The following is a 25,003-nucleotide window of genomic DNA, read 5'->3' on the forward strand; positions in this document are numbered from 1 at the left end:
TGCGATTGCCAGGCAGGCGCTTTTTGCTACTGAGCTAAATCCCCAGCCCCGATTCTTGGTCTTTAGTGTGTGGACAGATTTCCTGCACTCTCTTTGTATATGATTCTTTGGGTGACTATTATAAATAATCTTATAAAATATGTGTCCTGTATTATGCTGTTCCCCTTGTAGAAACCCCAAACTACAACAACCACCATGCCTAGCTCAAGTACAACTTTATTAATTTCCATATATTCTACTAAAAATCTGCCCAAAGGCCACATGACCATTTCCAAAATTAATATCTGTACTTTGTGGCCCTTCAAATCTTAACTGTGCTTAAAAGTGCTTCTCACTTTTCCTAAAGACTTATTAACAACCAAGTGAACTTAGTATTAATGCTAGGATGACTCAAATATACAATAGCCCAGGTCTGTTATGCCCACATCCATTTCTAAACTATACATGTGTCCACCATGGCTTCCCCCAGGCTGGCCTGAGAAGTGACCTAGTCCTTGGATGCCAGGGACCAAGGCAGACATCAGCCAAGTGCTGAGTGTGAACTCCCACCTCGGACCCAAGCCCAGAGCAAGACAGGAACACACAAGAGCCCAGGATCAAGGGCTACAAAGGGCCCAAGGAGGCTGGAAGGTATGGGAGGCTACAGCCTCAGCTCAAACCTGGCTGACCGCCCTGTCTGCACTATGCCCTGCATGCTGCTCTGAGCTGAGGGAGGAGGGACAAAGAGCAGGAAGTCCACTCCCACCCTCAGAACAGAGGCACAAAAATGCAATTCACAAACCAAAATAACAAAAAAGGCAAGAAGCACTGGAAGAGTAAAGCAGCCAGGATAACTAACACTATACAAGACTGTAAGCCAGCAGAAGGAACACATGGAAGAGCAGCACACACCAGCATGCTGAGAGGCCCCGCAGAGAGCAGCTCCAGCAAAGCCTAGCTAAACAAGTTTTAAAACCAGAGGGAAGCCAGGCATGGTGGTGCACGCCTGTAATCCCAGCATTTGGGAGGCTGCAGCAGGAAGATCACTGCGAGTTCGAGGCTATCCTGGACTACATAGCGAGTTCAACGCCTGGCTAAACTGCATAGTAAGACCCTGCCTCAAAAAACAAAAACAAAAACAAAAACAAAACAACAACAACCAAAAAAAAGAGGAAAAAAAAAAAAAAAAAACCACAGAAGGAACATGCAGAATACCACAGGAAAGGAAAAAGCAACAAAAGCACCTAAGACGAATGGCCACTGCAACTGGGCAGTGAACGGCAGCTGGAGGACGGAGGACCCACTCTGTTCATGCCCCCCAAGGCAATCCTCCCATAGCTCTGCTGTCTTGGAGAACAGGAACCCAGGCTGTGCATTGGCCAGCACCCACAGAGAACAGGAACAAGGCCACTCAGGCATGCTGGAGGGAATTCCAAGGATGAATGTGAAATGAGCCCATAGCTCTCAAGAAAACAAACCCTACACACTCTCCAGCCCACACACTCCATAAAGCAACCCCGACAAGCAGAATGTGCTTTTACTCCATGCAGCGTTATTCTAAAGAAGATGAGCAGCATGTGACAGATCATTTCCTGCAGTGCAAGGCTGTCACTGAGCTGCCCAAGGCTAAGTGGAGGAGAGAACTGCTCCAGCCGGAAGATGGCAGGGCTGCTAGCAGAACGTTTCTGGTCACTGACATCACACTGAGCAACCAAAGTGCTGCCAGAACACTTTTGAGATGTAGAGTCCTAGCTAGGAGTGACAGGCCCACACGAGTGCCAGCTATGGAGGGCCAGCAAAAAGTAGGGCTCTGAATAAAGGAGTGCCCCTTCTCAACCCTTACCTCTGACACCCAGACCCACACCGATGCCACAGGTAACAGCCTTCACGAAGCTCTCCGAACCAACTCCCCCCAGATGTGCAATGTGGATCTGCAACCCAAGCTCCCACCCACCCACAATCACCATCCTCACCATCCGAAGAATTCACTGAGTGGCCAAATTTACACTTAAATTCATTAGCATTCACTTCAACTTCAAGTTCAGACCTCAGCCTCAGTAGCCACTTGGAGCATATCCAGAAAATGCCCCATGCCCAGGAGCTCCATGGAACAGTGCAGGCAGCTACCACAACCAGAAGGGAGACCGCAGAGCACACTCACTGCTTCTACCATGTGGTCAGGAGGGAAGATCTATGTAACAGGACAAGGGGAGAGAAGCCTCTGCCATGGCTGAGGACAAGTACCCACCTGAGGCAGTCCAGCACAGAACCAACTACGTCATCGGCCAGTTCTCGGGGAAGCCGCCCTGCCATCCTGCCAATTCTGGGGAGAAAAATGACAGCTATCAGGCCAGTAGACTAGCACAGGACACACACTATAATGGCCACAATAGGAGGAAAGCCCCCACACTACAGTCTGCCACCATCACTCCCCATGACAGAGACCGGAGTGACACACAGGCACATAAATGCTGTAGGCCATCACCAATGGCCAACAGCAGTCAGGCACACGCCAAGGGCTTCCACCCAGGCCCTCCCCAGGCAGTGTGCCCACTCCCATGAGATACTGGCCCAGCAGGGAGGAGGCCAAGTTTGGAGACCTGCAGGAGGGTCTTCTCACCATCCCAGTGTAGGGGCCCACACTCAACTGCTGACATTGAGTGCAGAAACAGAAGGAGCCCCTACCCTGGGCCAGCTACCAAGTCAGGGAGCCCAGGGAACCTACAGGTTACCTGCCAGCCACTCGTTTTCTCCAAACGGTACCCACTCTGTATGGACCCTCTCTCTCCACAGCCCAATACCCCCAGGGAGCCAAAACTTCATTCTCCGTAATCATCTTAAAAGTTTAAAAACCTGGTAAGATATTTGTTGCTCTCAACCCCCACATAAAGTTTTTCATGGCTGAAAGGGTCACCCTGGCCCTACCACCCACTCCCCAGCACCTACCCTTTGGCTGCAGACCAGCGCACCACCGTGTCTCTATCCTTCAGCCCACCCAGCAGCTGCTCTGCAAGAAAAGGACATAGCCATTGGCCTGACATAGCCCAGTCTTGATGCTCTGTGAAAATGCCCCCACCCCACATAGTGCTCCAACAAATATTCTGGAGAGAGCTGTGCTGAGAATCTCAATTAAGAAAACAAGAAAAGAACAACTCTGCCCCTGTGTTTTCAAACAACACAGAAAGCCCATCTTCACCGCTGGTCCTAACACACAGATCAGCCCAGCAGAGGGCCGCCAGAGTGACCTCCACAGGGGAAGGTCAAGGGCCAGAGCCTCCCAGGCCACAAAAGGGAGGCCATGGGGGACAGGCTGGCTGGAGAGGCTCCCTGAGGAAATCATCTGCCAGACTGTGAAGGTCAGCTCCCCACCCAGAGGCTGGTAGGAGGCGGTCTGGCATCAGCAGGGCCCAAACCTTGTCCAGAGGGCCTCAGACAGCCCCAAGCCAGCCTGACCTGGAGAATCAGGGGTATAAGGAACTCAACAGCAGAAGGGTACCGGGCAGTCAGAGGGCACTCTGCCTGGGACAGTGGAAAGCCCAGTGGCTTTGAGAGGCCCAAGGCATACACCAGGAGCCACATCACAGCATCCAGGAAAAGCAGAAGGTGAAAGGCATCAGGGTGAAGGCAAGGACAAGGTGTACAGCGGGATGCAGAGCTGCCATGGTGGCCAAGGCAGGCTGCATATTGCAGGTGTAGACTACACTGGGGAGAACTCACCCCAAAGGGGACCAAGTGGATATCAGCAGAGGGGACACAGCAGGAGTCAGCCTGGCCCTGGCCCTCCCAGCTAGGAAGGGGCAGGACATGGGTCCCCACAAGGAAGGAGAGGAAGGGGGCCAGGAGGGAGAATGGCAAGAGCAGCCAAGGTCAGCCGTAGAGAGGGGTACCTAGCCTCCATGGTAACACCTGCAAAAATGGGGGTGAAGAGGCTTGAGATGCCCCCAGGAAACTGTGGGTAACAGGCTGGGTAAGGACTACGGACCTGAGCCTGAGTGCCATGCCTCAATGGAATTCCACTTCCCCAGTGATATCCAGGGTGAGGAGGCTATGGGAAGGGACAGAATGGCAGCTTTGGGCCAGGAGTGGTGGTGCACACCTGTAATCCCAGCACTCAGGAGGCTGAGGCAGGAGGATCATTGCGAGTCTGAGGCCAGCCTGGGCTACAAAGGCCAGCCTGGGCTCAAGGCCAGCCTGAACTGCATAATGAGACCTTGTCTCAAAAATACCAAAAAAAAAAAAAAAAGAATGGCAGCTTTGCACTCACTGCAGGTTCAATGTCAGATGGTGCGGGTACCAGGAAGGAAAGGGAGGGCATCCCAAAGAGGTGGCCCAGACAGAGTTGAAAATACAGCATGTGCATGAGGCCTGCTGCTGCTCACCTACCTATGACGCTCTCTACCCCTTCTGGGACATCATAGTCCTCGTCTCCATCAGACATCGCAACAGGTACCTTCTGCTCACTTTGAGCCAGGGTGCAGAGCTGCAGGTTAGCAGCCAAGGATCGGGAACCACGCTGATACCTGTGTAGATCATAGCACACTCAGATCAGTCAGCAGAGCTAGAACCTGTGAGTTAACATTCTGGAGATGCAGTCTGCACTTCAGTATCACTCTGTACCACAAAGGATCTTGCGACGATTCCATGTGCTGCCCAGGACAGGATAAGCAGGGAGACTGAAGTGCTATCATCAGCACCAATGCAGAAAGCCAGCCCAAGCCACAGATACAGTCCAAGTGCAGCCAGCCTTATCACTACCAAGCCGTATTGTGGAGGGTGAGGAGGGGCCCCGCACCAAGTGCAAGGGGCAGAAATGCAGCCTCATCCCACTTGCATCAGGTAGGTTCACCCTCCTAGCTACACGGTCCCTCCTTACCTATGGCCGTGTTCATCCATGGCCAGGTCCCATGGATTCTGCCCCTGCACACAGATGGAAAGCCCAAACACACAGCAGTCCAGTTCTTACCCAGTGGGGTTGGCATCCCTTCCCAGATATGTGGGTAGGGCCCTACTGCACACCCACATGGCCACACAACTCCACACAGCCTCTGTAAGGCAGGAGAGCCACTGAGAGCACACAGACCACAGGCAGGACAGGGTCAGCAATGCCACTGTCCCCTTGAGGACAGCTTGAGGAAAGCATAGCCAGCAGCTGCCCTCAGCACTCGTGACATTACTTTGGTGCATCTGGATGCAGTGGACGCGCAGCACAAGGCCCATCAGCTGGCCTTGTTCAAATAGCTGAGGACTTGAGTGAAACAAAACACTGACCCTCTGGACAGGAATAGGGAGTCCTCTCACCCTCTGGGCCTAAGATGGACATCTCCAGCCTGCCACACCACTGTAGACCTTGAGTCTTGCCCACCTCCATGGCCACATGAGCTTTTCATGAAGCTTGTGTGTGTGCTTGTGTGTGTACCTGCACACCACACTGGCCTGCTTCTCTGGAGCACCCTGTCTAGCAGTTGTGAACCATTCTCCACAGCAGTCTGGAAACCAGGCACTAACAGTCTATCTAATAAACCATTTCTTACAGACGGCTGTATACTCAATATCCAAAAGGTATTTCGGTAACATGTCACTAAATTACAACACACAACCTTAGAAATAAATAAATAAATAAATAAATAAATAAATAAACAACAACACACTTCTCCAGAATTTGCCATAATGTGAAACAAAGGGCAGATGATCTTAATCCAATAACCCCTTCCACACACATCACTATTCAAAATAAAGCAGAAGGCTACAAAGAACACAGCATCTCATGAACATGAGATGTGTATGAACAATAGCCACTTAGTATCAATCTGCTAATGAAAGCAAGCACCTAAGGCATAAGGGTTTCATCTTCAATGAGCAAAGGCGTTTCCTTTCCTGAATAAACCTGAAAAAATGAGCCCGGTTTTCTCTGAGATCGCACTGATGGCTGATGGGAAAGAATCACCCCCAACTGCAGCCCTAACCAGCAATGCTGGGCTGCATCAGAGCGGCACATCCACTGAAGGCAAAACCAGCTTCCTTCACCCAACTCAGCCTCAGCAGGCACAGCCAGAAAGTACCCAAAGGAAAAATGTTCCTTTCAAAACCAGAAACACATACAGAACACTTAAAGATATTAAAGAAGTAAATGGAGAAGACATGTTCACAGATCAGCCTGGGTACCATGAGCACCCAAGACCAACATCACCAGCACCTACTCACCTCCAGGCAGCTACCTTTGGCTTTAGGAAGGTCAACCCCAGCCGCTGCACCAGCTTCATGCCCAGCTTTCGCAGCAGGGTCTGGTTGCTCTCAGGGAGCCTGCAGTTATCCAGGCACTGCAGCACAACAGTGGCTGGAGAGAAAGCACATGGCTCAGCATGATGCCAAGATCCTCACTCACACCTGCAGCTGATGCCTGCCACCCTAAAGCCAGCTGATCCCACAGGCCCAGGGCAGGTAACAGCTGCCCCAAGCCTTGACCCCAAAACCCCTCTCCCTAGGTCATGTGCCAAGAAAGAGCAGCTGGAGTGGAGCCAGCCAATGTCCACCAAACAGCACCCACTAGAGGCCCAGAGCACCAGAGCCATCCTATAGCAGCTGTTACAGCTTGTGGGTAGATGCTCTCTCCAAGCTGGCTGGATCTAGAGTGTGTGATGCTGGAACTGATTTGTGGTGCAATGCTAGGATCAAGAGCACCAGGATTAAGATTATGAGTGCTACCCACCCTGAGTAGCCTGGATAAGATATAAGGGATAGAAAGAGCTGTGGTCATCCCTTGCTTGCTTTGCTACCTTCTGCCCACCATGGACTGTTTCTCCTCTGCAATGCCTGTCTGCCACCCTGCCTTGGAACCAGCCAATTATGGTCTGAAGCCTCTACAAACTGTAAGCCAAATAAACCTCTCCTCCCCTAACTTGTGGGTGTTGGATTTTTTGTCTCAGCAATGAGAAGAGTAAGATAGCGGCAGCCATAAAGACCTGAGGGACAGGGACAGGAATTGGGCCTTACAGTGGGCTGGGACTTCTGAGCACATTCCATATGCCAAGGCACTCAGCAGCATGTAGGGATGGTAACCAAGGTGATCCAGATACTGTATCCAAAGGGGTACTATGACAGGGGTCTCACAAATGAGGTGGGCCAAGACCCATGCTGCACAGGTGGCTGGGGAAAAGTAAAGGCAGAAGAATGCCAGGGCAGCATCCCAGGGAGAGACAAGAACCTGGGACTCAATTTGAGAGATGGGCTTTAGGGAAATGGATGAGACTGACCAAATCCATGAGGAAGCAGAGGACAGAAGAGGGGCGGGAACAGAGCCAAGCAGCTGGATGAGGTGAGGAGGAAAAGGTAATAGGGGTTGACAGGAGTAGAGAAAGGTACAGGGAAGAGGGACTGATGACAAAGGGACAGATGAGGTGACTGGGGGTGGTGACAGGGGGAACAAGATTCCCAGGAAGTCAGAGCCAACTTTAGGGCCATGTCTGCCAAGACCAGGTCCCACCAAGGTGGAAAGAGGAAGGTCAGGACCTATCCACAGCACAAGGGCCCCAGCAAAACCCTGCTTTTCGAATGACTGGGAGAGTTCACTGAATATGACATCATTAAACATAAAACCAACAGCCATTGCTATGGCAGCACCCCCACACACCCAGTAAGATTCTCACACCACTGGTAACAGGTCAAGGAGGCATTCTTGTCACACACAAACATATCTCAAAAATAAGCCTTACCATAGGGCAGACAGTCTTCACGTTTCCCATGTTTAAATATTTGTGCCTGAGAAAAAAATATTTTGAAATGTTGTAAGTACATCTAAAAATTTAAAACAAATATAAGTTATCAGAACAATTCAATGCACCTTCCAGAATCCTTACTCAGAAGAATCAGGAGGCAAGACACTGCAGGTAACAGAGGGGTTAAAGAGACGGGAGAAAGAGCTCCTGACAGCCACCTGACAACTAGGCACACAGAGCCTGGCACTCTTGAGGGGGTTGGCTCTAACCTGCAGTGTGCACAGAGTGAACCAGCCTGAAAGGAGACGGGAGCCTCAGTGGGTTCAGATTATCAACGCAAGAGTAAAGGTATCAAAGGAGCCAGCACAGTAATCCCGGCACACACCAGTAATCCCAGCTACTCAGGAGACTGAGGCAAGAAGACTGTGTGTTCAATGAGAAGACTCTGTCTCAAAATAAAATAAAAGGTGCTGGGGATGTAGCTCAGTGGTAGAGCACTTGCCTAATATGCCCAAAGCCCTGGGTTCAACCTCCAGCACCTAAAGAGAAAAAGGCCAAAGGATAAGAGGTTTAACAGTGCCAGGGGTGATACCGCATGCCTGTAATCCCAGCACTCTGGAGGCTAAAGCAAAAGGATCATTGTGAGTTCGAGGTCAGCCTGGGCTACAAAGTGAGCTCAAGGCCAGCCTGAACTGCATAGCAAGACCTTGTCTCAAAAAGACCAAAAAGGGTTGGGGATGTAGCTCAGCAGCATAAGCCCTTGCCTGGCAAGCCTGAAATCACAAGTTCAATTCCCAGTACCAAAAAAAAAAAAAAATTATGAAGATCAAAAAGACCAAAAATAAATAAATAAATAAATAAATAAATAAATAAATAAATAAAAAAGAGAGAAAGAGATAACGGCCAAATTATCCACTGAGTTTCACCAGTTGCAGTACTGACCCCCACCTGCTCCTAGTGCTTCCAGCTTATACCCTATGGCCCTGCCACCCCCATACACGCAACACTATAGATGAACCCAGAGTCAGCCAATCAAAGAGGAGTATTCAATTTTCATTGAAATTGGTGTCAGCCAGAACTCTGAACTGTTAACTTGAAATCTTAACCCACTTTTGAGGTCAGGATAACAAATGCATTAAGAGCTGAGAACATCCACAAAAGGACTAGCAAAATCTCTTTCCTTCAGAAAATAGTTTTTAGAAGGCAAAGTGGTTAACTGCTTCTACGTTAGGGCATCTGACCCTGCACACAGTCTCATATATACACACACATACATGAGCCCAAATGCAAACTCTGGGTCCTGAAGGTCAAGTCTGGATAGTCTCATTGAGAATCTAGCCAGCCACCCTGCACCCCACAGCCATGCAGCACCAGAAGATGTCCTCAGAACAGGCAACTCAGGGAGTACAGCCTAGCCCAAAGGCTGGGGCACATCACACCACACAAACGCCCTAGAAAAGCTCACAAGGGAGTCCTGTGGCACACACTGTGCCAGAGCCCTGAAGCAGGCGATGTGCTGTCCCTTACTCACAGGGAAGCACCTCTGGCTGTGTCAGCGCCCCTTAACCTGGAATCACTCAGTGAAAATGTCTGCACCTGCTGACACTGAACCCCTCCGAGGAGGTACAGCAACCTACCCTCTCCACCTCCTCCTCCCCACCAGCTCAACCCAAACCCTGAGCGGCCCACTCCAGATGAGGAAGCTCAGTCAGTGCATTTCATCCTAATGCCCAGTGTCACAAATGCAGAAGGAGCAGCCAGCAACGTACTCAAAGCCAGCTAGCAGCAAGACAGGACCCAGGCTTTAAATGTCACCTCTGAACACTGTGTCATGATAACCACTGCCAAAGCACTCAGCTTTATGACCTGTGGGATATGGGCCTATGGCGGCGGAGGGGGGAGGGCAGTGTGGTCACCTGAAGCCTCTCACTTCTTTCTAATGAATGTGCAGGGTGTTCTATCAAGGGACCTCAGGGAAAGGATGGGTCAGGGCATGGCCTAAAGCATCCACAGTGAACCCCAGAGCTCTGCACCTTCCTACCCACTTCCCCCGGCCTATGCAGCCAATGGGAGAAAAGGCAGCACTGACCTCCACCGATCTCCCCTGCCTTGACCTCTGAGCTGATCCGAGACCAGAACAGGGACAAAGTGGACAGCATGGCACACCCAGTCAGCCAACCACCATTTGAGACAGGCCATCCCTGCCACACCGCCCACAACCCACAACCCACCAGGCAGCACACACAGAGCTGGCTGGGTTTGCCAGTATAAACTCAGTTCAAATCCAGACACGGAGCTCACAGGCGCAAGCACGGAGGCCAGATACTTCCCACTTCAAAACTAAAACTCAGGCTTCTCTAGAAAGGCAATTGCCTTTCAACTATGAATTGTTCCATATCAACCACATGTCAGAGAACCTCTCCTGCTGCAACCTCCAGCTAGCAGAGCGAAGGGACCGCCACCGACTCCAACCTTGGGGCACTTCAGGCTGCTCAGGGCTGGAGCATTTCAGACCTATAGCAGCACAGCCTTGGTGACAGCCCATTTCCCCCTTAGGTTATCACTGTCCTTACCCCCTTTCTTGGTCACCAGCAGGACACAGCCCAGGCCACCTAAATGAAAGCTTATGACTCCAAACCTGAGATGAACTACAGTACCTATGTCACCAAAATAAGAAAACACTGTGAGGCCATGCGTTTTCATAAAAATTATTCAACCAACTTTCACAGTGATACTACAACACTGTGTCAGTCAGAATGTGTATAACTCCTAGCATAAATAAAAATACAAATAATCTCATGGTTCAAAAATAATGGCCTACATAAATTTTGATAAATTTTCCAGAACTGTGTGGTACTCTCCCTGTCACCAGTGCTGGATGGCAGTGAGGTAGAAACATGCTGCTGAGCCACCTCCTGGGGGGCTGAGCACCACTCTGCCCACAAACCCTGTGCCCACTCAGAACAGCCAGGCACATAGGCCATGAGCCCCAGGACAGGCAAGGACAGTCTCAGCTAAGCACACAGAGATTCACACCATGGAACTGAAAGCACCAGCATATATCTTCCTCCAGAAATCTGAACTGCTAGTATGTGGAGAACAACGAAATTCCTGGCTTTATACAGAAGTCCTCTAGATGGTAGAGTGATTATATAGAATGTGTGCTAAAGAATTTAAGACACAATGTAATGATTTCAGGTATAATGGTTAACAACCCTGGACACAGTGGTGCACACCTGTAATCCAAGCTACTTAAGAGACTGAGACAGGAGGATTACAAATTTGAGGCCAGCTTAGGCAACAAGAAGAAACTCCGTTTCAAAATAAACATAAGGACTGAGGATATAGCTCAGTGGTAGAGCATATGCCAAGATCCACGAGGTCTTGGGTTCAATTCCTGGTTAAAAAGAGGAGGATGGGTAACAACAACACAAATGCATGCATATATAAAATCAGGAATACAAGAGACCCTACCGAAAGGCTAATAAAGAAAACAAACCAGACAACTCAAAGGAAATGATCAAGTTCCAAGAAAGACACAAATTCAAGATCTAAGAAAAGAAAACACTGGGCACACATGGCTTGATTAGTGAATTCTCACAAACATTTAAGGATAAAATAATACCAGCCTAAACATACTCTAAGAAAACAGAAGAGGAAACAGTTCCCAGCTGGTTATACAAGGCTAGTATCATGCTGATAGGAAGCCAAGACCCCAACAGAAATCCATAAATCAATCCCTCTCAAAAATGTATACACAGGCTATTGCGGCTTTCTCTATGATAGCTGCCCTGTATCCTCCAGGGTGTACTTTTATTTTGCTTTTTCCTCTTTTATTTGGCCCAAGCTCACTTTGCTAAACCAGTTTCTAACCCATCACTTTCCCTTTTTCAAATAAACTTTTTTTTTTTTTTGGTCTTTTTTTAAGACAGGGTCTCACTATGTAGTTCAGAGTGGCCTTGAACTCACACTGTAGCCCAAGCTGGCCTTGAACTCACAGAAATCCTCCTGCCTTAACCTCCCAAGTGCTGGTATTACAGTACCACCATGCCTGGCTTCAAATAAACTTGGCTACTGAATTTTGCTCATTTCATTCAATTCTTTACTCAAGATGAGAGGAACCTGTAATCCTACTCTAGAAGGAGAGGTGAACAACCCAAAACCTGGTAACATTTAACTAGCAAGCCACTTTCAGAAGCCCTGTACATGGGCCTCTTGAGGGAACTGCAGCAGGTTTTCAATAGGATGGCCTAGACCTGATATCAGCCTGAGGTGTAGGATCCCAGCACCACTTCTCTGAACGCATATGTAGAAATTCTCTCAGGCTTCCTCGAGATTTGGACAGTATAAAAGGACACAGACATCAAGATGAGCTTGCTATCACGGCTTCCCTTATGATAGCCTGCTCTGTATCCCCCAGGACATACTTTTATCTTGCTTTTTCCTTTTTTACTCGGCCCAAGCTTGCTCTGCAGAGCCACTTTCTCTCTCACTCTTCACTTTTACTTTTTCAAATACACTTTGCCACTGCTAAAGGAAAAAAGAATGTAGACATAATGCTGGGCATGCCTGTGATTCCAGCACTTAAGAGGCTGAGGCAGGAGGATTGCAAATTCAAGGCCATCTTAAACTCCATAGCATGACCCTGTCTCAAAAAACCAAAAGAGGAGAAAAAAAAGACAGATGTCAAAACCCTTAACAAAGTCAAACATGGTGGTACACACCTGTAACACTAGCTCTATGGTAGCCTGAGCCTTGCAAGTTTGGTCAACTTAGCAAGAACTTGTCTCAAAAAAAATAAAAGAAGAAGTAGGGATATAGCTCAACGTGAAGGCCCTAGATTCAATCCCCATTACCATGGAGGGGCACAGCGTTAACAAACATTAGCAACATGAAGCTAACAACACATTAAAAAGATTTTATAAGGCCAGGTGTAGTGGCTCACGCCTGTAATCCCAGCACTCAGGAGGCTGAAGCAGGAGGATCGCTGCGAGTTTGAGTTCAGCCTGGGCTACAAAGTGAGTTCAAGACCAGCCTGAACTGCATAGTGAAACTCTATCTCAAAAAGACAAAAAACAAACAAACAAACAAACAAAAAAAACTATCTAAAAAGATTTTATACCAAGACCAAATGGGGCCAGACAGGATGCCACATGCCTGTAATCCAAGCACTTGGGAGGCAGAGGCAGGAGGATCACTGTGAGTTCAAGGCCGGCCTATGCTACGCAGTGAGCCTGAGGTCAGCCTGAACTACAGTACAGCAAGACCCTGTCTCAAAAAAACAAAAAATAAAAAAGACCAAATGGGATTTGCCCCCTTCTTCAAAGAATGCAACGATAGTTTAAATCCAAAAATAATGTAATATACGCAGTTGAAGAATAAAAGACAAAACACACAGTCAGCTCACTAAAAGCAGAACTAGCACTGGATGAAATCCAAGCCTTCATGATAAAAGCCTCCAGGAAACTGGGAAGGGAAGGGGAATTCACGGACATGCGCACAGGTACCATGACACCCACATGTGCATAACTCACTCACAGGACACTGTGTCCCTGAGTCCATGGCAAGCCAAATGGTTTTGGGAGATGGGAAACAACCAGTAGAGCCTTAGGGCAAGAGGAGGTGGCTTTGGAAGCCACCTATGGTTACAGTCCCAGCTGGGTTCTGCACCCTACCACTGAGGATCCACAGGGTCCTCACCGACGGCAAGCACAGCGGTCATCACTTAGGTCACGAGCTCTGTGCCGGCTGGCCTGACCCAGAACTATGCCCTTAGGAAGCAGCAAGGGGCTGGAATCCCACTGTGGACAAGGGAGCCAGATGTCACCTGGGCGGCAGCAGGGCCAAGGCCCAGATCTGCAGATGCCCCTGCAGCAGGGTGAGGCCCCGGGGCAGGAAGGAGCCACAACGAAAGCTGTGGGAGGCTACTTGCAGATATCCGTGTAGCTACAAAGAGGCCCAGGACCAGGAGCAGAGGCCTCCGTGGGGAGGTGGCCATGAGCACAAGGACAAAGGATGGCAGCACTCTGTGGTCTCATTTGCTGGCTGAATAAACAAATCTAAAACACCACGAACCATCAAAAATGTGCGTGAGTATTCTTCCAACATTCAAGTCAAACAGTATAACCCAAGCAGTAGCAAGTTCTCAGAAAAGCAAGGCATCTGCTGGAAGCAGCACCCACCAGGCATGCAGGGCCGACATCCCTGTGGGCAGGTAAGTGACAAGCCTCCACACCTGGAAACGCACAGTCCCTGGCCCACACAGGAGGCTAGCTGCAAGAGGGAATGGTGAGACCCCACACTCTCACGAAAGTATGCCAATTCTTTCCCTCCCTATGCCAACCCTGCCCTAGACACAGAACTTTCCTGGAGCTTCCAGCTGGATCTGTGGTAACGCAGGGGTCAGAGAAGCCAGGAAGTCAGCATTGTTCCCGAAGGACTCAGAAAGGGAGAGAGAAAGAAAGAACAGAATTCAATGAGGACAGGATGCTGTGTGTTCCTGTTTTTTCACATAAACACAACGCTTCACATCACTTCACCCCTGACAAAGCAGCAGGAAATCAGACAGGCCAAACACCCATCTATGGAGTCCAGTGTTCCTACACCAAGCCACCTGCTGAAACACACGAAGCAAAGCTATCTGACAGTTTAGAGAGAAACTGAGACACCACCACTCAGCAAAAGAGGAATGGCCCCAGGTCTGTTGTTGTTGGTCTGGAAACCAGCACAGCACTATGTGCAAACAAAACAAGTTTCTCAGTAATCATCCTAAAATACCACACCTTTTGATTGCTACCCACCCAAGCTGGCTTTTCTGCAGTGTGCAAACCAGCTTCCCCTCCCCGGGGCATGTTCTCCAAGCCTTGTAAATCATAGACTGTCAGCTACGCGGGAGCAGGTTCACCCACTGCCAAGCAGGAGGTGCTAGTTTGAGACTCCCTGAAGGCACCACTGAGTCAAGGCCAAGGAAAGCAACTCCACCCCAGGCCCTGGGAGAAAGGTCCCGCACCCCAGCCCAGGGTGGCTAAATAGTGACGCAAGGCCTCAGAAAGGCCCATCTGGCCTCCAAAGAGCTTGTGAGCTCTAGCCTTACCAGGAAAGCCTGCCAAGAGCACACTCACCCCCAACAGTGGGTCATCTGTGAGCACTTCACTACACGCCCTCCTCTGCTCCCTCAGGAAGACACACTATGGCTCCTATGGGGACCTGCAAACAGGACAGTGCGGGGCCGGCAAGGCTACCCCTGCCCCAGCATCTGCCCCAACACTAAGTAACAGTGCCATTGTGACAGACTCAGCACTCCTGGATGCAGCACATATGGGGATAAACACAGTCGGAGGAGGCTCTCCAATACCCAGCAGCCAGTACCCAGCTCCAGGTCCAGGATACAACACCAGAACACAGCCAGCCTTAGCTCAGGCCAAATCTGACCAGCACCTTCACACAACATAGACCGTGGGGAGGAACCTCCCACCACAAAGAAAACTACTATTTCAAGCCCATCTGCTGGCTTGCAGAAAAAAGTGAGAGACATTTTGAAGGCCCAGCACCCCATGAATGGCAGCTGGGCTGCTCAGAAACAGGCCATACTCATAGCCTCCTGAGGAGGTGCACCTGAGCCAGCAGCAGGCTGGTGAGAAGCAAGGGAGGCCCTTCTTCCTCAGGAGGACCTGAGTCCCTAGTAAAAAGGTTAACTGCTCAAACCAAGTTTTCAATGACTGGGGTAAATGGCTGATTATAATCAGTTAGGGCCCAGAACACAAAAGATTTCTGATACAAGTTGCAGCAAATAAACTATAAAGGATTTTAAGTATACAGACACAGAAATAAAAATTAATAATCTCCAACAAAATTGTTTAAATGAAGCCAGGTATAATGGCACACATCTGTAATCCCAGCCTCAACAGGCTGAGGCAAGAGGATAACCCCAAGTTCAAGGCCAGCCTGGGCTACATAGTGAGTTCAAGGCCAGGCTACACTATATAGTGAAAGCCTGTCTTAAAACACCAAAAAAAAAAAAAAAAAAAGGTTTAAATGATTAAAACAATCACATCTGCCTTCCCCTGGTCACACCAGGTCTGTGTGTGCAAGGTTGGAGCCAGCCTGGCCTAGCTAATCCCCAGCACATAGGGTCCCTGCCTGTATGCACAAGTGCCACAACAGGCAGAAAAGAGCTCCGAAAACACCAAGGGACAGTGACTTCCCACCTCTGTCACCTGAAGCACTGCTTCTCACCTCATGTACCAACCTGTCAGTGATAAAACTGCAAACTGCACTCAGAACTCTACTCTGGATAAAGTCCCAGATCATCAGACCTTTGAGCCACTTTGGGGCTCACTGTCCCAACCAGCCCCACCTCTCAAGACATAGGGAGTCAACAGGCTCAGGCTCAGGTGTGACCATTCCAAGGCAGGAGTCCCAGAAAGAGGGTAGAGAGGAAATGTTACTACGGAGCAAAGCACAAACCCTCATGCCCTGTACCAAGGAGACACCATCATGGCCACTAACATGATTTCAAACACAAGAAAGCTAAAAGATGTAATAGGCTTAGAATCAGTTCATAATAGCAAGTCAGACATGGCAATCTCCATGGCAGAAAAAGAAAACCCAGAAAAAAACTCCAGAAGACAAGAGAAGGAAAGGATCTATCTCAGAAACAGACAACAGCAGTCCCTCTCCAGCTCATCTGTGTTATTACCACTTATTTCACTTTCTGATCATTTTTAGGTAAAACAACCACTTCTCAGTAAACTGACAAATACTACAAAGCACAAGTGCAACCCTCCCATTCCCCACATCCTGAGGAGTGACACCAAGGGGCAGGACCGGGCAGGACCAGGCAGCACAGCCTGTCCTGCAGAGGGCCTGAGGTCAGAGAAGAGCCTGAGCATCTAGGCCACACTCTGGCCCCTGAACTCAGCTGTGCAGGCATGCAGATGCCATCGGTGCCAAGTGAGGGAAAAGGGGAGGAAGAACAGGTGGAGACCACAGCTATGCAATACCTGTGTCTCCGGGTGGGCATACTCACACCTTGAGAGCCACACGAGGGGCCAGAGCAGCCAGGAAGGGCCCCAGAGACCCTCTAATCCAGCAGCAACACCAGGACACACCTTGGGACCCCAGTCCAGCATGAGCAACCTTCCAGCACCAGAAGTGCCACTCTGGAGAAATGGCAAGCCCCAGAGGGACAGTTCCAAGAAGCCAACTTTCTCTAATGGGGAGAAAGAATCACCAAAGCTGTATGCCCAGGGTCCTGCTGTATACCCCACAGGCCCCAGGGCTCCCATTTCTCTGATGACCAGCTTCAGCTGATCACACAAATACCCCTTGGCAGAGTGTCCTAACTAACAGAGGCATGAGGACAGTACTGGTCCTTGGCTCAGGGGATCAGCCCTTCGAGCCCTCTGCTGAAGCTACTGGATCTTCTAGGCTCACAGAGACACACACACACACACACCCTTACCCAGCCACTGCCATCCTTCCTGGCCTTCACCTCTCAGGCTCCCACTCGGGCTCTGTCTCCCTCCTCACAGGCTCCCACTCGGGCTCTGTCTCCCTCCTCACCTTGGCCCCTCCAACTCCCAGTACTCTCGAGGGAAGTCCTACCTCAAAGGCCAGAGAATGACATGGCTACAGGGACCTGATAGGCAAGGATGGCCCTGGGACCAGAGGGGGACCACCGCTTCCAGGGGACATTTCAGAGCATGCTGGCCCCCATCCCATCTAAAAAGTGCAAAAGACTGGAAGCACTAGATTGAGGACAAAGTAGAGCAAGAGACAAGGCCTGGAAGCTCAGGACAGGGGACAAGTGAGAGCCAGTCCACACAGCACAGGTGGGGCTCTGGGGGCCAGCACACAAGCACCCCCACTTGATGTTAGGCTAGGAGGAACAAGGAGCAGGACAGAAGAAGCAAAATGGGACCAGAGGTTTCCACGTGGGCTCATGGGGTCCACAGAATAAGGGCTCTAGAACCAAGCAGAGTCAGGAAACAAAGGTCAAGAGCAGAGCAGAGATGGGCCATTAGTGGCATGTGTCAGGGCTGAACCAAGGGAAGCTGTGGACAGCCAGCTTGATGCACTTTCATGGGCCATATGCAGATAGGGGCACTCACACAGCTTACAGCAGAGGCCACAGGCAGCTCCAACCCAACTCAGCACAGGCCATGTGTTTCCTCTTTAGCAATGGGGAAAGTGAGGCCTGTGACCCACCAAGCCCCCCGCCTCACAGCATGGATCCTGCGGTGCCTGTATATGGCACACCACACATATTCCCACAGTACCCTCGCTACGTAACGGGCTGAATGACAGGGACTTAGCATTTACCATCCATCTAAAGCCACTAAGAAACCAAGAAGGCCCACCTTGGGACCCACACCTGAACCACGGGGCCACATCTCCAACACATTCCTAACACTCTCACCCCACACTCTGCCCAAAATCCTGCCAAACCCCACAACTGAATGGGGCCACTTGCACAATATGCCCCAGGCCACACCAAGCCTGAGCAAGACTGGGAAGCAGAACCCCCAGGAGCCCTCTTAAGGAGCCATCAGACCAGGTAGGAAACACCCTGATGACAGACCAGCTTCTTGGTCTCAAAGAGTATGACACGTACTTAGCCTCTGCCTTCCAGTGGGGCCACAGAGGTTTGTCACTTCCTATCCAAATGGCACGACTGGGCCAAGGTACTTCCTCAGAGAGATGGAACCAAGGTGTGGCTAGCACGCATCTGGAGCCAAAGGCAAGACAGTGCCTTGGGCAGCTTCTGCAGGGCGAGGCAGAACTGACACAGGCCCCTCGGTGACCTCCCAGGGCCAGCAGAGGGCTGGGCAGCACCAATATACGCCAGTCAGAAATCCCATCAAGCCTGTGTCCCTGAGTCAGCAGACACATATCCAGTCCAAGATGCACACCACACTGCTGGCCACTCCTACCTGCTCAAGCAGGTACCCTGGCAACAGCCACCCCTAACTGGACCCATGACTCCCTTTATTCCTTCAACCACACGAGGAAGCTGAGAAGCTTCAACACATGTCTTTGCAGAGGCCCACACAATAGGGTAGGGCCAGTCTGTGGGCACTGATTGTCCCAGGCTTTCCTGGCTTCTAATGCCAGCTGTGCCTGCTTCTGTCAACAATAAAAGAAAGGCACTTCAGGTGAAGAGAAGATGCAATCCAAACAGGTGGTAAACAGAAAACTGTTTTATTGCCATTAAGCCACCACCAGCTGCCCTCCTTTGGCAGCATCTGTTCCTGCCCCATCCCCAGCCACCCCAGGGAACACAGTGGCCAGGGCCCTCACAGCTGCAAGGCAAACCCCACGATGGCACAACTCTCAGTCAGCACACAGACACAGACAAAGATACAGCATATTTAAACAACAACGTTTATTTTTGATGGTGTTTTCCTTCCTCACAGTGCCTCAATTTGCATGAATCCTCATGCTCAAAGTGGGACTAAACCAAGTGCCCTACAAAGTGAGAGTAAAAGGGGCCTCCGTGAAACAAAGCTGCTAAACACTGGTTTCCCTCCCACAAGTGTTAAAAGTTATCACTGAGGGAGGACTATGGAAGATGAGGCTTCCAGGGAAATAAAATCCTAGTTTCGACAGGACTTGTTCGGAGTTCACCTGTTTCGCCTAACCCACACTAATGAACAGGTGGATAAAAACGAAGCCAAGTGCATCAAAGGAAGCATGTGATCACCCAGCACAATGCACCTGCAAGTTTCGTCATGCACAGGGCACCCAGCCCTCTGCCTTCAGGTCTTACGAGCCCATGGTGAAACTGCTCCGCCTGCTCAGCACAATTTCCTCTTGCCCTCAAGCCTTGATCCAACCTGACTGACCCTCCACAGGAGAAAGGAAACCCAGGCAAGGCTCTGGAAGACTTGTGACTTCCCAGGAGTGGCAGGGGCCCCAGGAGGCTCTCGGAGGGATTTGCCTGGCACTGGGAACTGTGGGAAGCAACAGCCAGGGCTGTTGCTTCATGGTGGTTTCATTCATTCACTTCCCAGGATTTCAGCTGGCTGCGTCAGACAATTGCTCACCATCGCTCTGGGCAAATCTCTCCAGATAAAGTGGTGGAGCTGTTGCCAAACTGCAGAAATGCTCTGCCCCAACGGCACGATGAACAGCATCTTCCTCATCCCTTGCCAACACATGCCCAGCTGGGTGGTGGAAGGCTCAGCTTTTCTAAGCCTTTGGGAAACCTTTTTATACCTCAAGAGGAACAGGGAAAAGAGAACTTCTCTCCTTCTGAATATGAATCTTGAAAACAGCACCTAATAAACAGCACCTCCCCATGCCTGCTAGTTTAACTCCATTGAAAGGGATCCCAACCCAAGTACACAGGTGGCAGGGCCAGGGCAGCGAACCTGCCTGTCCTCCATGTCCAAGCACAATCTAAGTTTGGTTCTGGCCCCCATTTGGGAGGCAGAAACAGGAAGTCTGGGAACCATCTAGGAACAAGCACTGTGCTGCTCATGAAGGAAGCAAAGCAGCTGCAGGCAGAGTCAAACAAGATGCAGCCCCATAACCCCACTGAGAAGGGCACTGAGACCCGAGGGGATGAGCCAGGGATGCTGGCCAGCAGGCACTGCCACACCCTGGGAGGCAGCTGACACTGAAGGCACCCCACCTCTCTCGCCCTCAGCCCAGGCAGGGGCCCCACGAGCTCCACTTGCCTGTGGGCCCCTGGGCAGTCACATGGGCTCCAGGCTGTTGTCAAGGAAACCTCTGACCCTGCTGGCCCCAGACCTCTGTGCAGCCTTGGGGAGGCCAGGGCAGAGTGTGGAGGGCAACTCTAGGGCTAGGCTGGAGGAGCTGCTGTGGGGATGCCAGGATCCCCTCCAGAAGGCAAGTGGCTGCCTGGGCAGAGGTGGCCACACACCTCGCCTGAGGTCAGCCGCTGACCCAGGCAGCACCCACACAACAGGCAGGTCTGGCTGAGCCACTGTGGAGCAACAGCTGGGCTATGTTTTGTCATACCTTCCATTTGTGCTCCTGACCTCAGGCTTTTCAGCAAAACTCACGCCAAAATCTTAAAGAGTTCAACCTTCAGTTTAACTATCTCAACCTACCAGTATTTACCAGAATGACCAAGGTTACAAATGCATGGCATCCCTAGGATGCATGGACTGATGACATGGAGGGCACCTGAGCATGCCCTCAGCCCTGCCCCCAGGGCCCCTCAGGTTGGCCCAGTCTGTACTGACCTCCACTGTGGCAATTAAACTGTGAGCCATAATCACATCCTCCTCAGGCAGCACCCCACACAGAGCTGGAACAAGAGCCTCCGAGGGCACCTGTACTTGCAAACCCAAAAACTGCCTGGCACAAGCAGGAAGCCCATATTTCATCAGTGTGACAGGCGTGCAGCCACACTGTTTAAAAAATCTTAGAAATAAAATATTGTTTTAAAAAAACCATTTGTAGGGGTTGGGGTATAGCTCAGTGGTAGAGCACTTGCCTAGCTCACTGGAAGTTCTGGGTTCCATCAGCAGGACCACAAAACGTGTGTGTGCGTACACAGCTATATAGTTATATACCCAAGGGAAATAAAAACCTAGGTTCAAACAAAAACTTCTCTGTGAAAGCAGCATTATTCACAAAAGCCCAAAGCAGCCATGCAATGGAGTATTACTTGGCCTTAAAAAGAAGTAAAATGTCAGGTATGGTGGCTCAGGCCTATAACCCCAACACTCTGGGAGGCTGAGGCAGGAAGACTGCAAGTTTGAGTCCAATCTGAGCAACTCAGAAATATCCTTAAATAAAAGGGCTGGGGATGCAGCTCCGTATGAAAGCCATGGGTTCAATCTTAGTTATCATTTCAAATAAAAAAAAAATGAAGCACAAATATAATACAAGGTGGATGGACCTTAAGGGCAGAGTTCTCAGTTCAAGAAACCAGATGCAAAAGGCCACATACTGGGTGATTCTACCTACTTCGGAAGTCCAGAACAGGCAAATCCAGACATCAAACACAGAGCAGGGGCTGTGTGGCGGGCATGGCCACACGTGTTCTGGCACAAGGTAACGTGAGGTTGCACCCCTGGGGACACACCTGTGGCAGAACAACTGCCTCTAAAGGCTGACCTTGTACCATGAGGACAGTGGAAGGTCAGGAATGCTTCCCAACACACTTCCAGGGTCCGCGCCCTGCGGACACATGACCAGGATGCACAGAGCAGCACCCCATACACACATACCCGTTCCCTACCCAGCCCTGCAGCAAGGCAGGAGGACAGAAAGACAGAAAGACAGGCACCTCATTCAAACACACTCCATGGGGCCCTGCTCCAGAAAAGGTAAGCACTGCTCTCAAGTCACCACAACCAGAGAGAGAGCAGAGAGGATGCCCACAAGCCAGGGCCCTGGAGGGCAGCTTGTGCCCCCAAGAACACTGGCCCACAGCTTCCTGTCCTCGGCCACCCAGGCCTGGCCCCTTCAGGGAACTTTACTTGACCTTTCCTCCTCGGCACTAAAAGAAAGTGCATGGTGGCGCACACTTGTAAGCCCAGCACTCAGGAGGCTGAGCCAGGAGGAGCACCAGAAGTTCAAGGCCAGCCTGGGCCACACAGTAAGTCTAAGGCCACCGTGAACTACACAGCAAGACCCTGTCTCAAAAAATTAAAATTTAAAATTTGGGGGCTGGGGATTTAGCTCAGCGGCAAAGCGCCTGCCTGGCAAGCGCAAGGTCGTGAGTTCAGTTCCCGGTACCGGAGAAAAACCAAAACCAAAAAATAAATAAATAATAAATAAAATTTAAAATTTAAAAAAAGGAACTGCAAAAGATAAGCAAGGAGCTGGGCATGGGGGCCTGTAACCCCAGCATCTGGAGGTAGAGGCAGGAGGACTGCTATGAGCTCCAGGGCAGCCTGGGCTACATAGTGATTTCAAGGCCAGCATGGACTACATAGCAAGACCCTGTCTCAAAAAACTACCAAAAACAAAAGAAAAGCAAGACAGAGGACTGGTAAAGGTGGCAGTGGGCACAAGCTGTTCTGAGCGTGCCAGGCCCTGCATTTAACACAGAACCCACACATCTAAACATCAGATTTCAAGCTATCTACCTTATTAGAGGGTTGGCTCCAAAATTCCACTGTGACACAACCAGAGGGAAACCTGCCCGAAAGGGGCTGGCTGTGGCTCCATGGGCATCACCGCCCTCTTGTGGCAATACAGAACCTGGCAGCGTCCTGTGCTAGAGCACTCACCAAGTCAAGCCACAGCAGTGGAAAAGAACCTGTGTCCTGTGGGGTCAACGAATCCCACTACTGCACAACTCCAGCACGGAATCGCAGACAGTCAGCGTCTGTGTTCTAGGCAGCACTGCTCCCTGCTGCTCCATGCTCCCAATGCTGTCCCCACAGTGCTTACCAGGGCCTGTAGTGTCCCGTCCATGGCAATGACCCCGTCGATGGTATGGAAGGAGGAGCGGGCCAAGGTGCTGAGGCTCCAGTCCAGGAACCCAGCCATCTTCCTCTGCTTGACGTCAGGGCGCGTGATAAACCTGTGAGGGGAGAGGAGCACAGACACAGCAAGGGCCCACTGCCCGGCAGCCCGGGCCCAGGCCTTAGGGCATCCTCCCCGCGCAGTACACACACGCAGCCCCTTACTGGCTGATGCCCATTTGGGGCCCCAGCAGCTGGCTTCCCAGGCTCTCAGGCCGCAGGTCCCCTCTTCCCTCGTGGGCCTGCTGGTCACCTGTGCCCACCCCCAGCAGCTTGCACATTTGCCCTCCCTCTTCCCGGGTGTCCTTGGCCTCAGGATGCACAGCCCCAGCAGCCTGGTCATCCCTCCCCACCCTCAACCTCACACCGTGACACAGCCGCCCCACTGAGGGGTACAGGAGTTCATCCCCACCCTAGGCCAGCGCAGCACAGCCAGCTCTCAGGCTGAGTGACTGGAGCCTGGCCCTGCCCTCTCAGGGCTTCACCCACTCACAGAAAGTAAACCACAGACACGAGGGACATCAGGAAGGATCAAAGGGCAAGCAGGCAGGGGAAAGGAAGGGGCTGCCTCCCAAAAAGCGCACCGGGACAACCTCCAAGGGGACCTGCGACAGGTGAGCTGAGTAAGAGAAAGTCAGAGCTGGAGCTGCCAGCCCACACCTCTCTCGCCCTGCTTTGGCCATCCCTCATCACTGTGCTCACAGCTCCTGCCTGTGTCTAGCCCATGAGCTGGCTTTGGCAGAGCCAGCTCCGCACTGAGGGTGACCCCCTGCTCAGGGCACCATGTACAACCACACTACCTGACATTCGGGTCAAGTGTGCATACATTGGGGCAGCACAGGTGCCCTGCTGGGTTGCACCTACCACAATACTTGGGACAGACACAGTGCCAGGCAGAAACCACAGCCACACTCTTCCACTTCCTGGAGAAGAGAGCAGTCCACCTCCCCCATGCCACCACCCCGAAGGACACAGCTGGGTGCTCAGCACCCCCATTTCTAAACTTCTCAGACAGATTCCTGCTGCACCCGGCTGGTCCCAGTGTTCATGCAAAGTGCACCTGAACCTGCCTCCCCTTTTTGTACACCTTCATGTGGGGCCATGATGCCCCTAAACCTGCCCCCTCTCCAGGAATTGGCGTTCCCAGGCCCTGTGCCCCGCCTCTCCCTGCACAGAAGAGACCACTTGTACTTATCTGACTGAACTCTCATCCTGAGTAAAATCACACAAGGTACATTTCCAAGTGAGACAGGAATCTAAGGCTGCTTTGAAGGTAGGTCATTGATATTTTTCTCAATTAAAAAAAGGAACATCAGGAAGTCCAAAAATACAAATAAGCAAAATAGACACATTCAGAAAGGGCATAGACACGACCATGCACACAAAGGTCCTTGTGAGTCCCAGGCTGCTTCCTGTTCAGGAGAACCCACATCGCAGTCACACCCACAGGAAACATGGACCGCCCCCTAAGCACAAGTGTCTGGAGAAGCTCCTCCTGCTGTCATAACACGAGCCCTACACATGCTAACAAACAGCTCTCAGTGACAGGAAACCCTGAAGGGGACAACCTCCCAGATGCACCTAAGGGCTGCCAGAAGTGCTTGCCTAGAAAACAGACCACCACTCAGGACCCCAGTCACACCACTCTCTCTGTGCTGTGACCAGACACTGTACTCTGCTCCGCACCAGCAGCACAGGTCCAAGCAGCACTATGAGCTGTGTTCAGAGAGTATGGCACATTGATAGAAAAGCAAAATGTTCAAAGAATGGTGCTAAAGCCAGGTATGGTGGCACATACCTGTCACCCAATCAGCAAGAGTTTGAGGCCAGTCTGGGCTATACAATGAGTTCAAAGCTAGT

The 25,003-nt window shown here is 50.9% G+C and overlaps 1 protein-coding gene across 2 annotated transcripts in view; it reads right to left on the reverse strand.

Annotated features, from left to right (window-relative positions):
• Positions 1 to 25,003, reverse strand: part of Tbcd (tubulin folding cofactor D) — a 160,437-nt gene that overhangs the window by 93,283 nt on the left and 42,151 nt on the right. For both annotated transcript variants that reach the window (XM_013506004.1, XM_005407182.2), the window contains exons 7-12: positions 23,070 to 23,202; positions 7,689 to 7,734; positions 6,181 to 6,313; positions 4,363 to 4,499; positions 2,926 to 2,986; positions 2,228 to 2,302 (exon numbers count right to left, since the gene is read on the reverse strand). In XM_013506004.1, the coding sequence (XP_013361458.1) occupies positions 2,228 to 2,302; positions 2,926 to 2,986; positions 4,363 to 4,499; positions 6,181 to 6,313; positions 7,689 to 7,734; positions 23,070 to 23,202 (585 nt within the window). The remainder of the gene's footprint in view (positions 1 to 2,227; positions 2,303 to 2,925; positions 2,987 to 4,362; positions 4,500 to 6,180; positions 6,314 to 7,688; positions 7,735 to 23,069; positions 23,203 to 25,003) is intronic.

This window comes from Chinchilla lanigera, unplaced genomic scaffold, assembly GCF_000276665.1.
Source record: "Chinchilla lanigera isolate Chin_1 unplaced genomic scaffold, ChiLan1.0 scaffold00105, whole genome shotgun sequence".
In the NCBI taxonomy this organism is placed as follows: domain Eukaryota; kingdom Metazoa; phylum Chordata; class Mammalia; order Rodentia; family Chinchillidae; genus Chinchilla; species Chinchilla lanigera.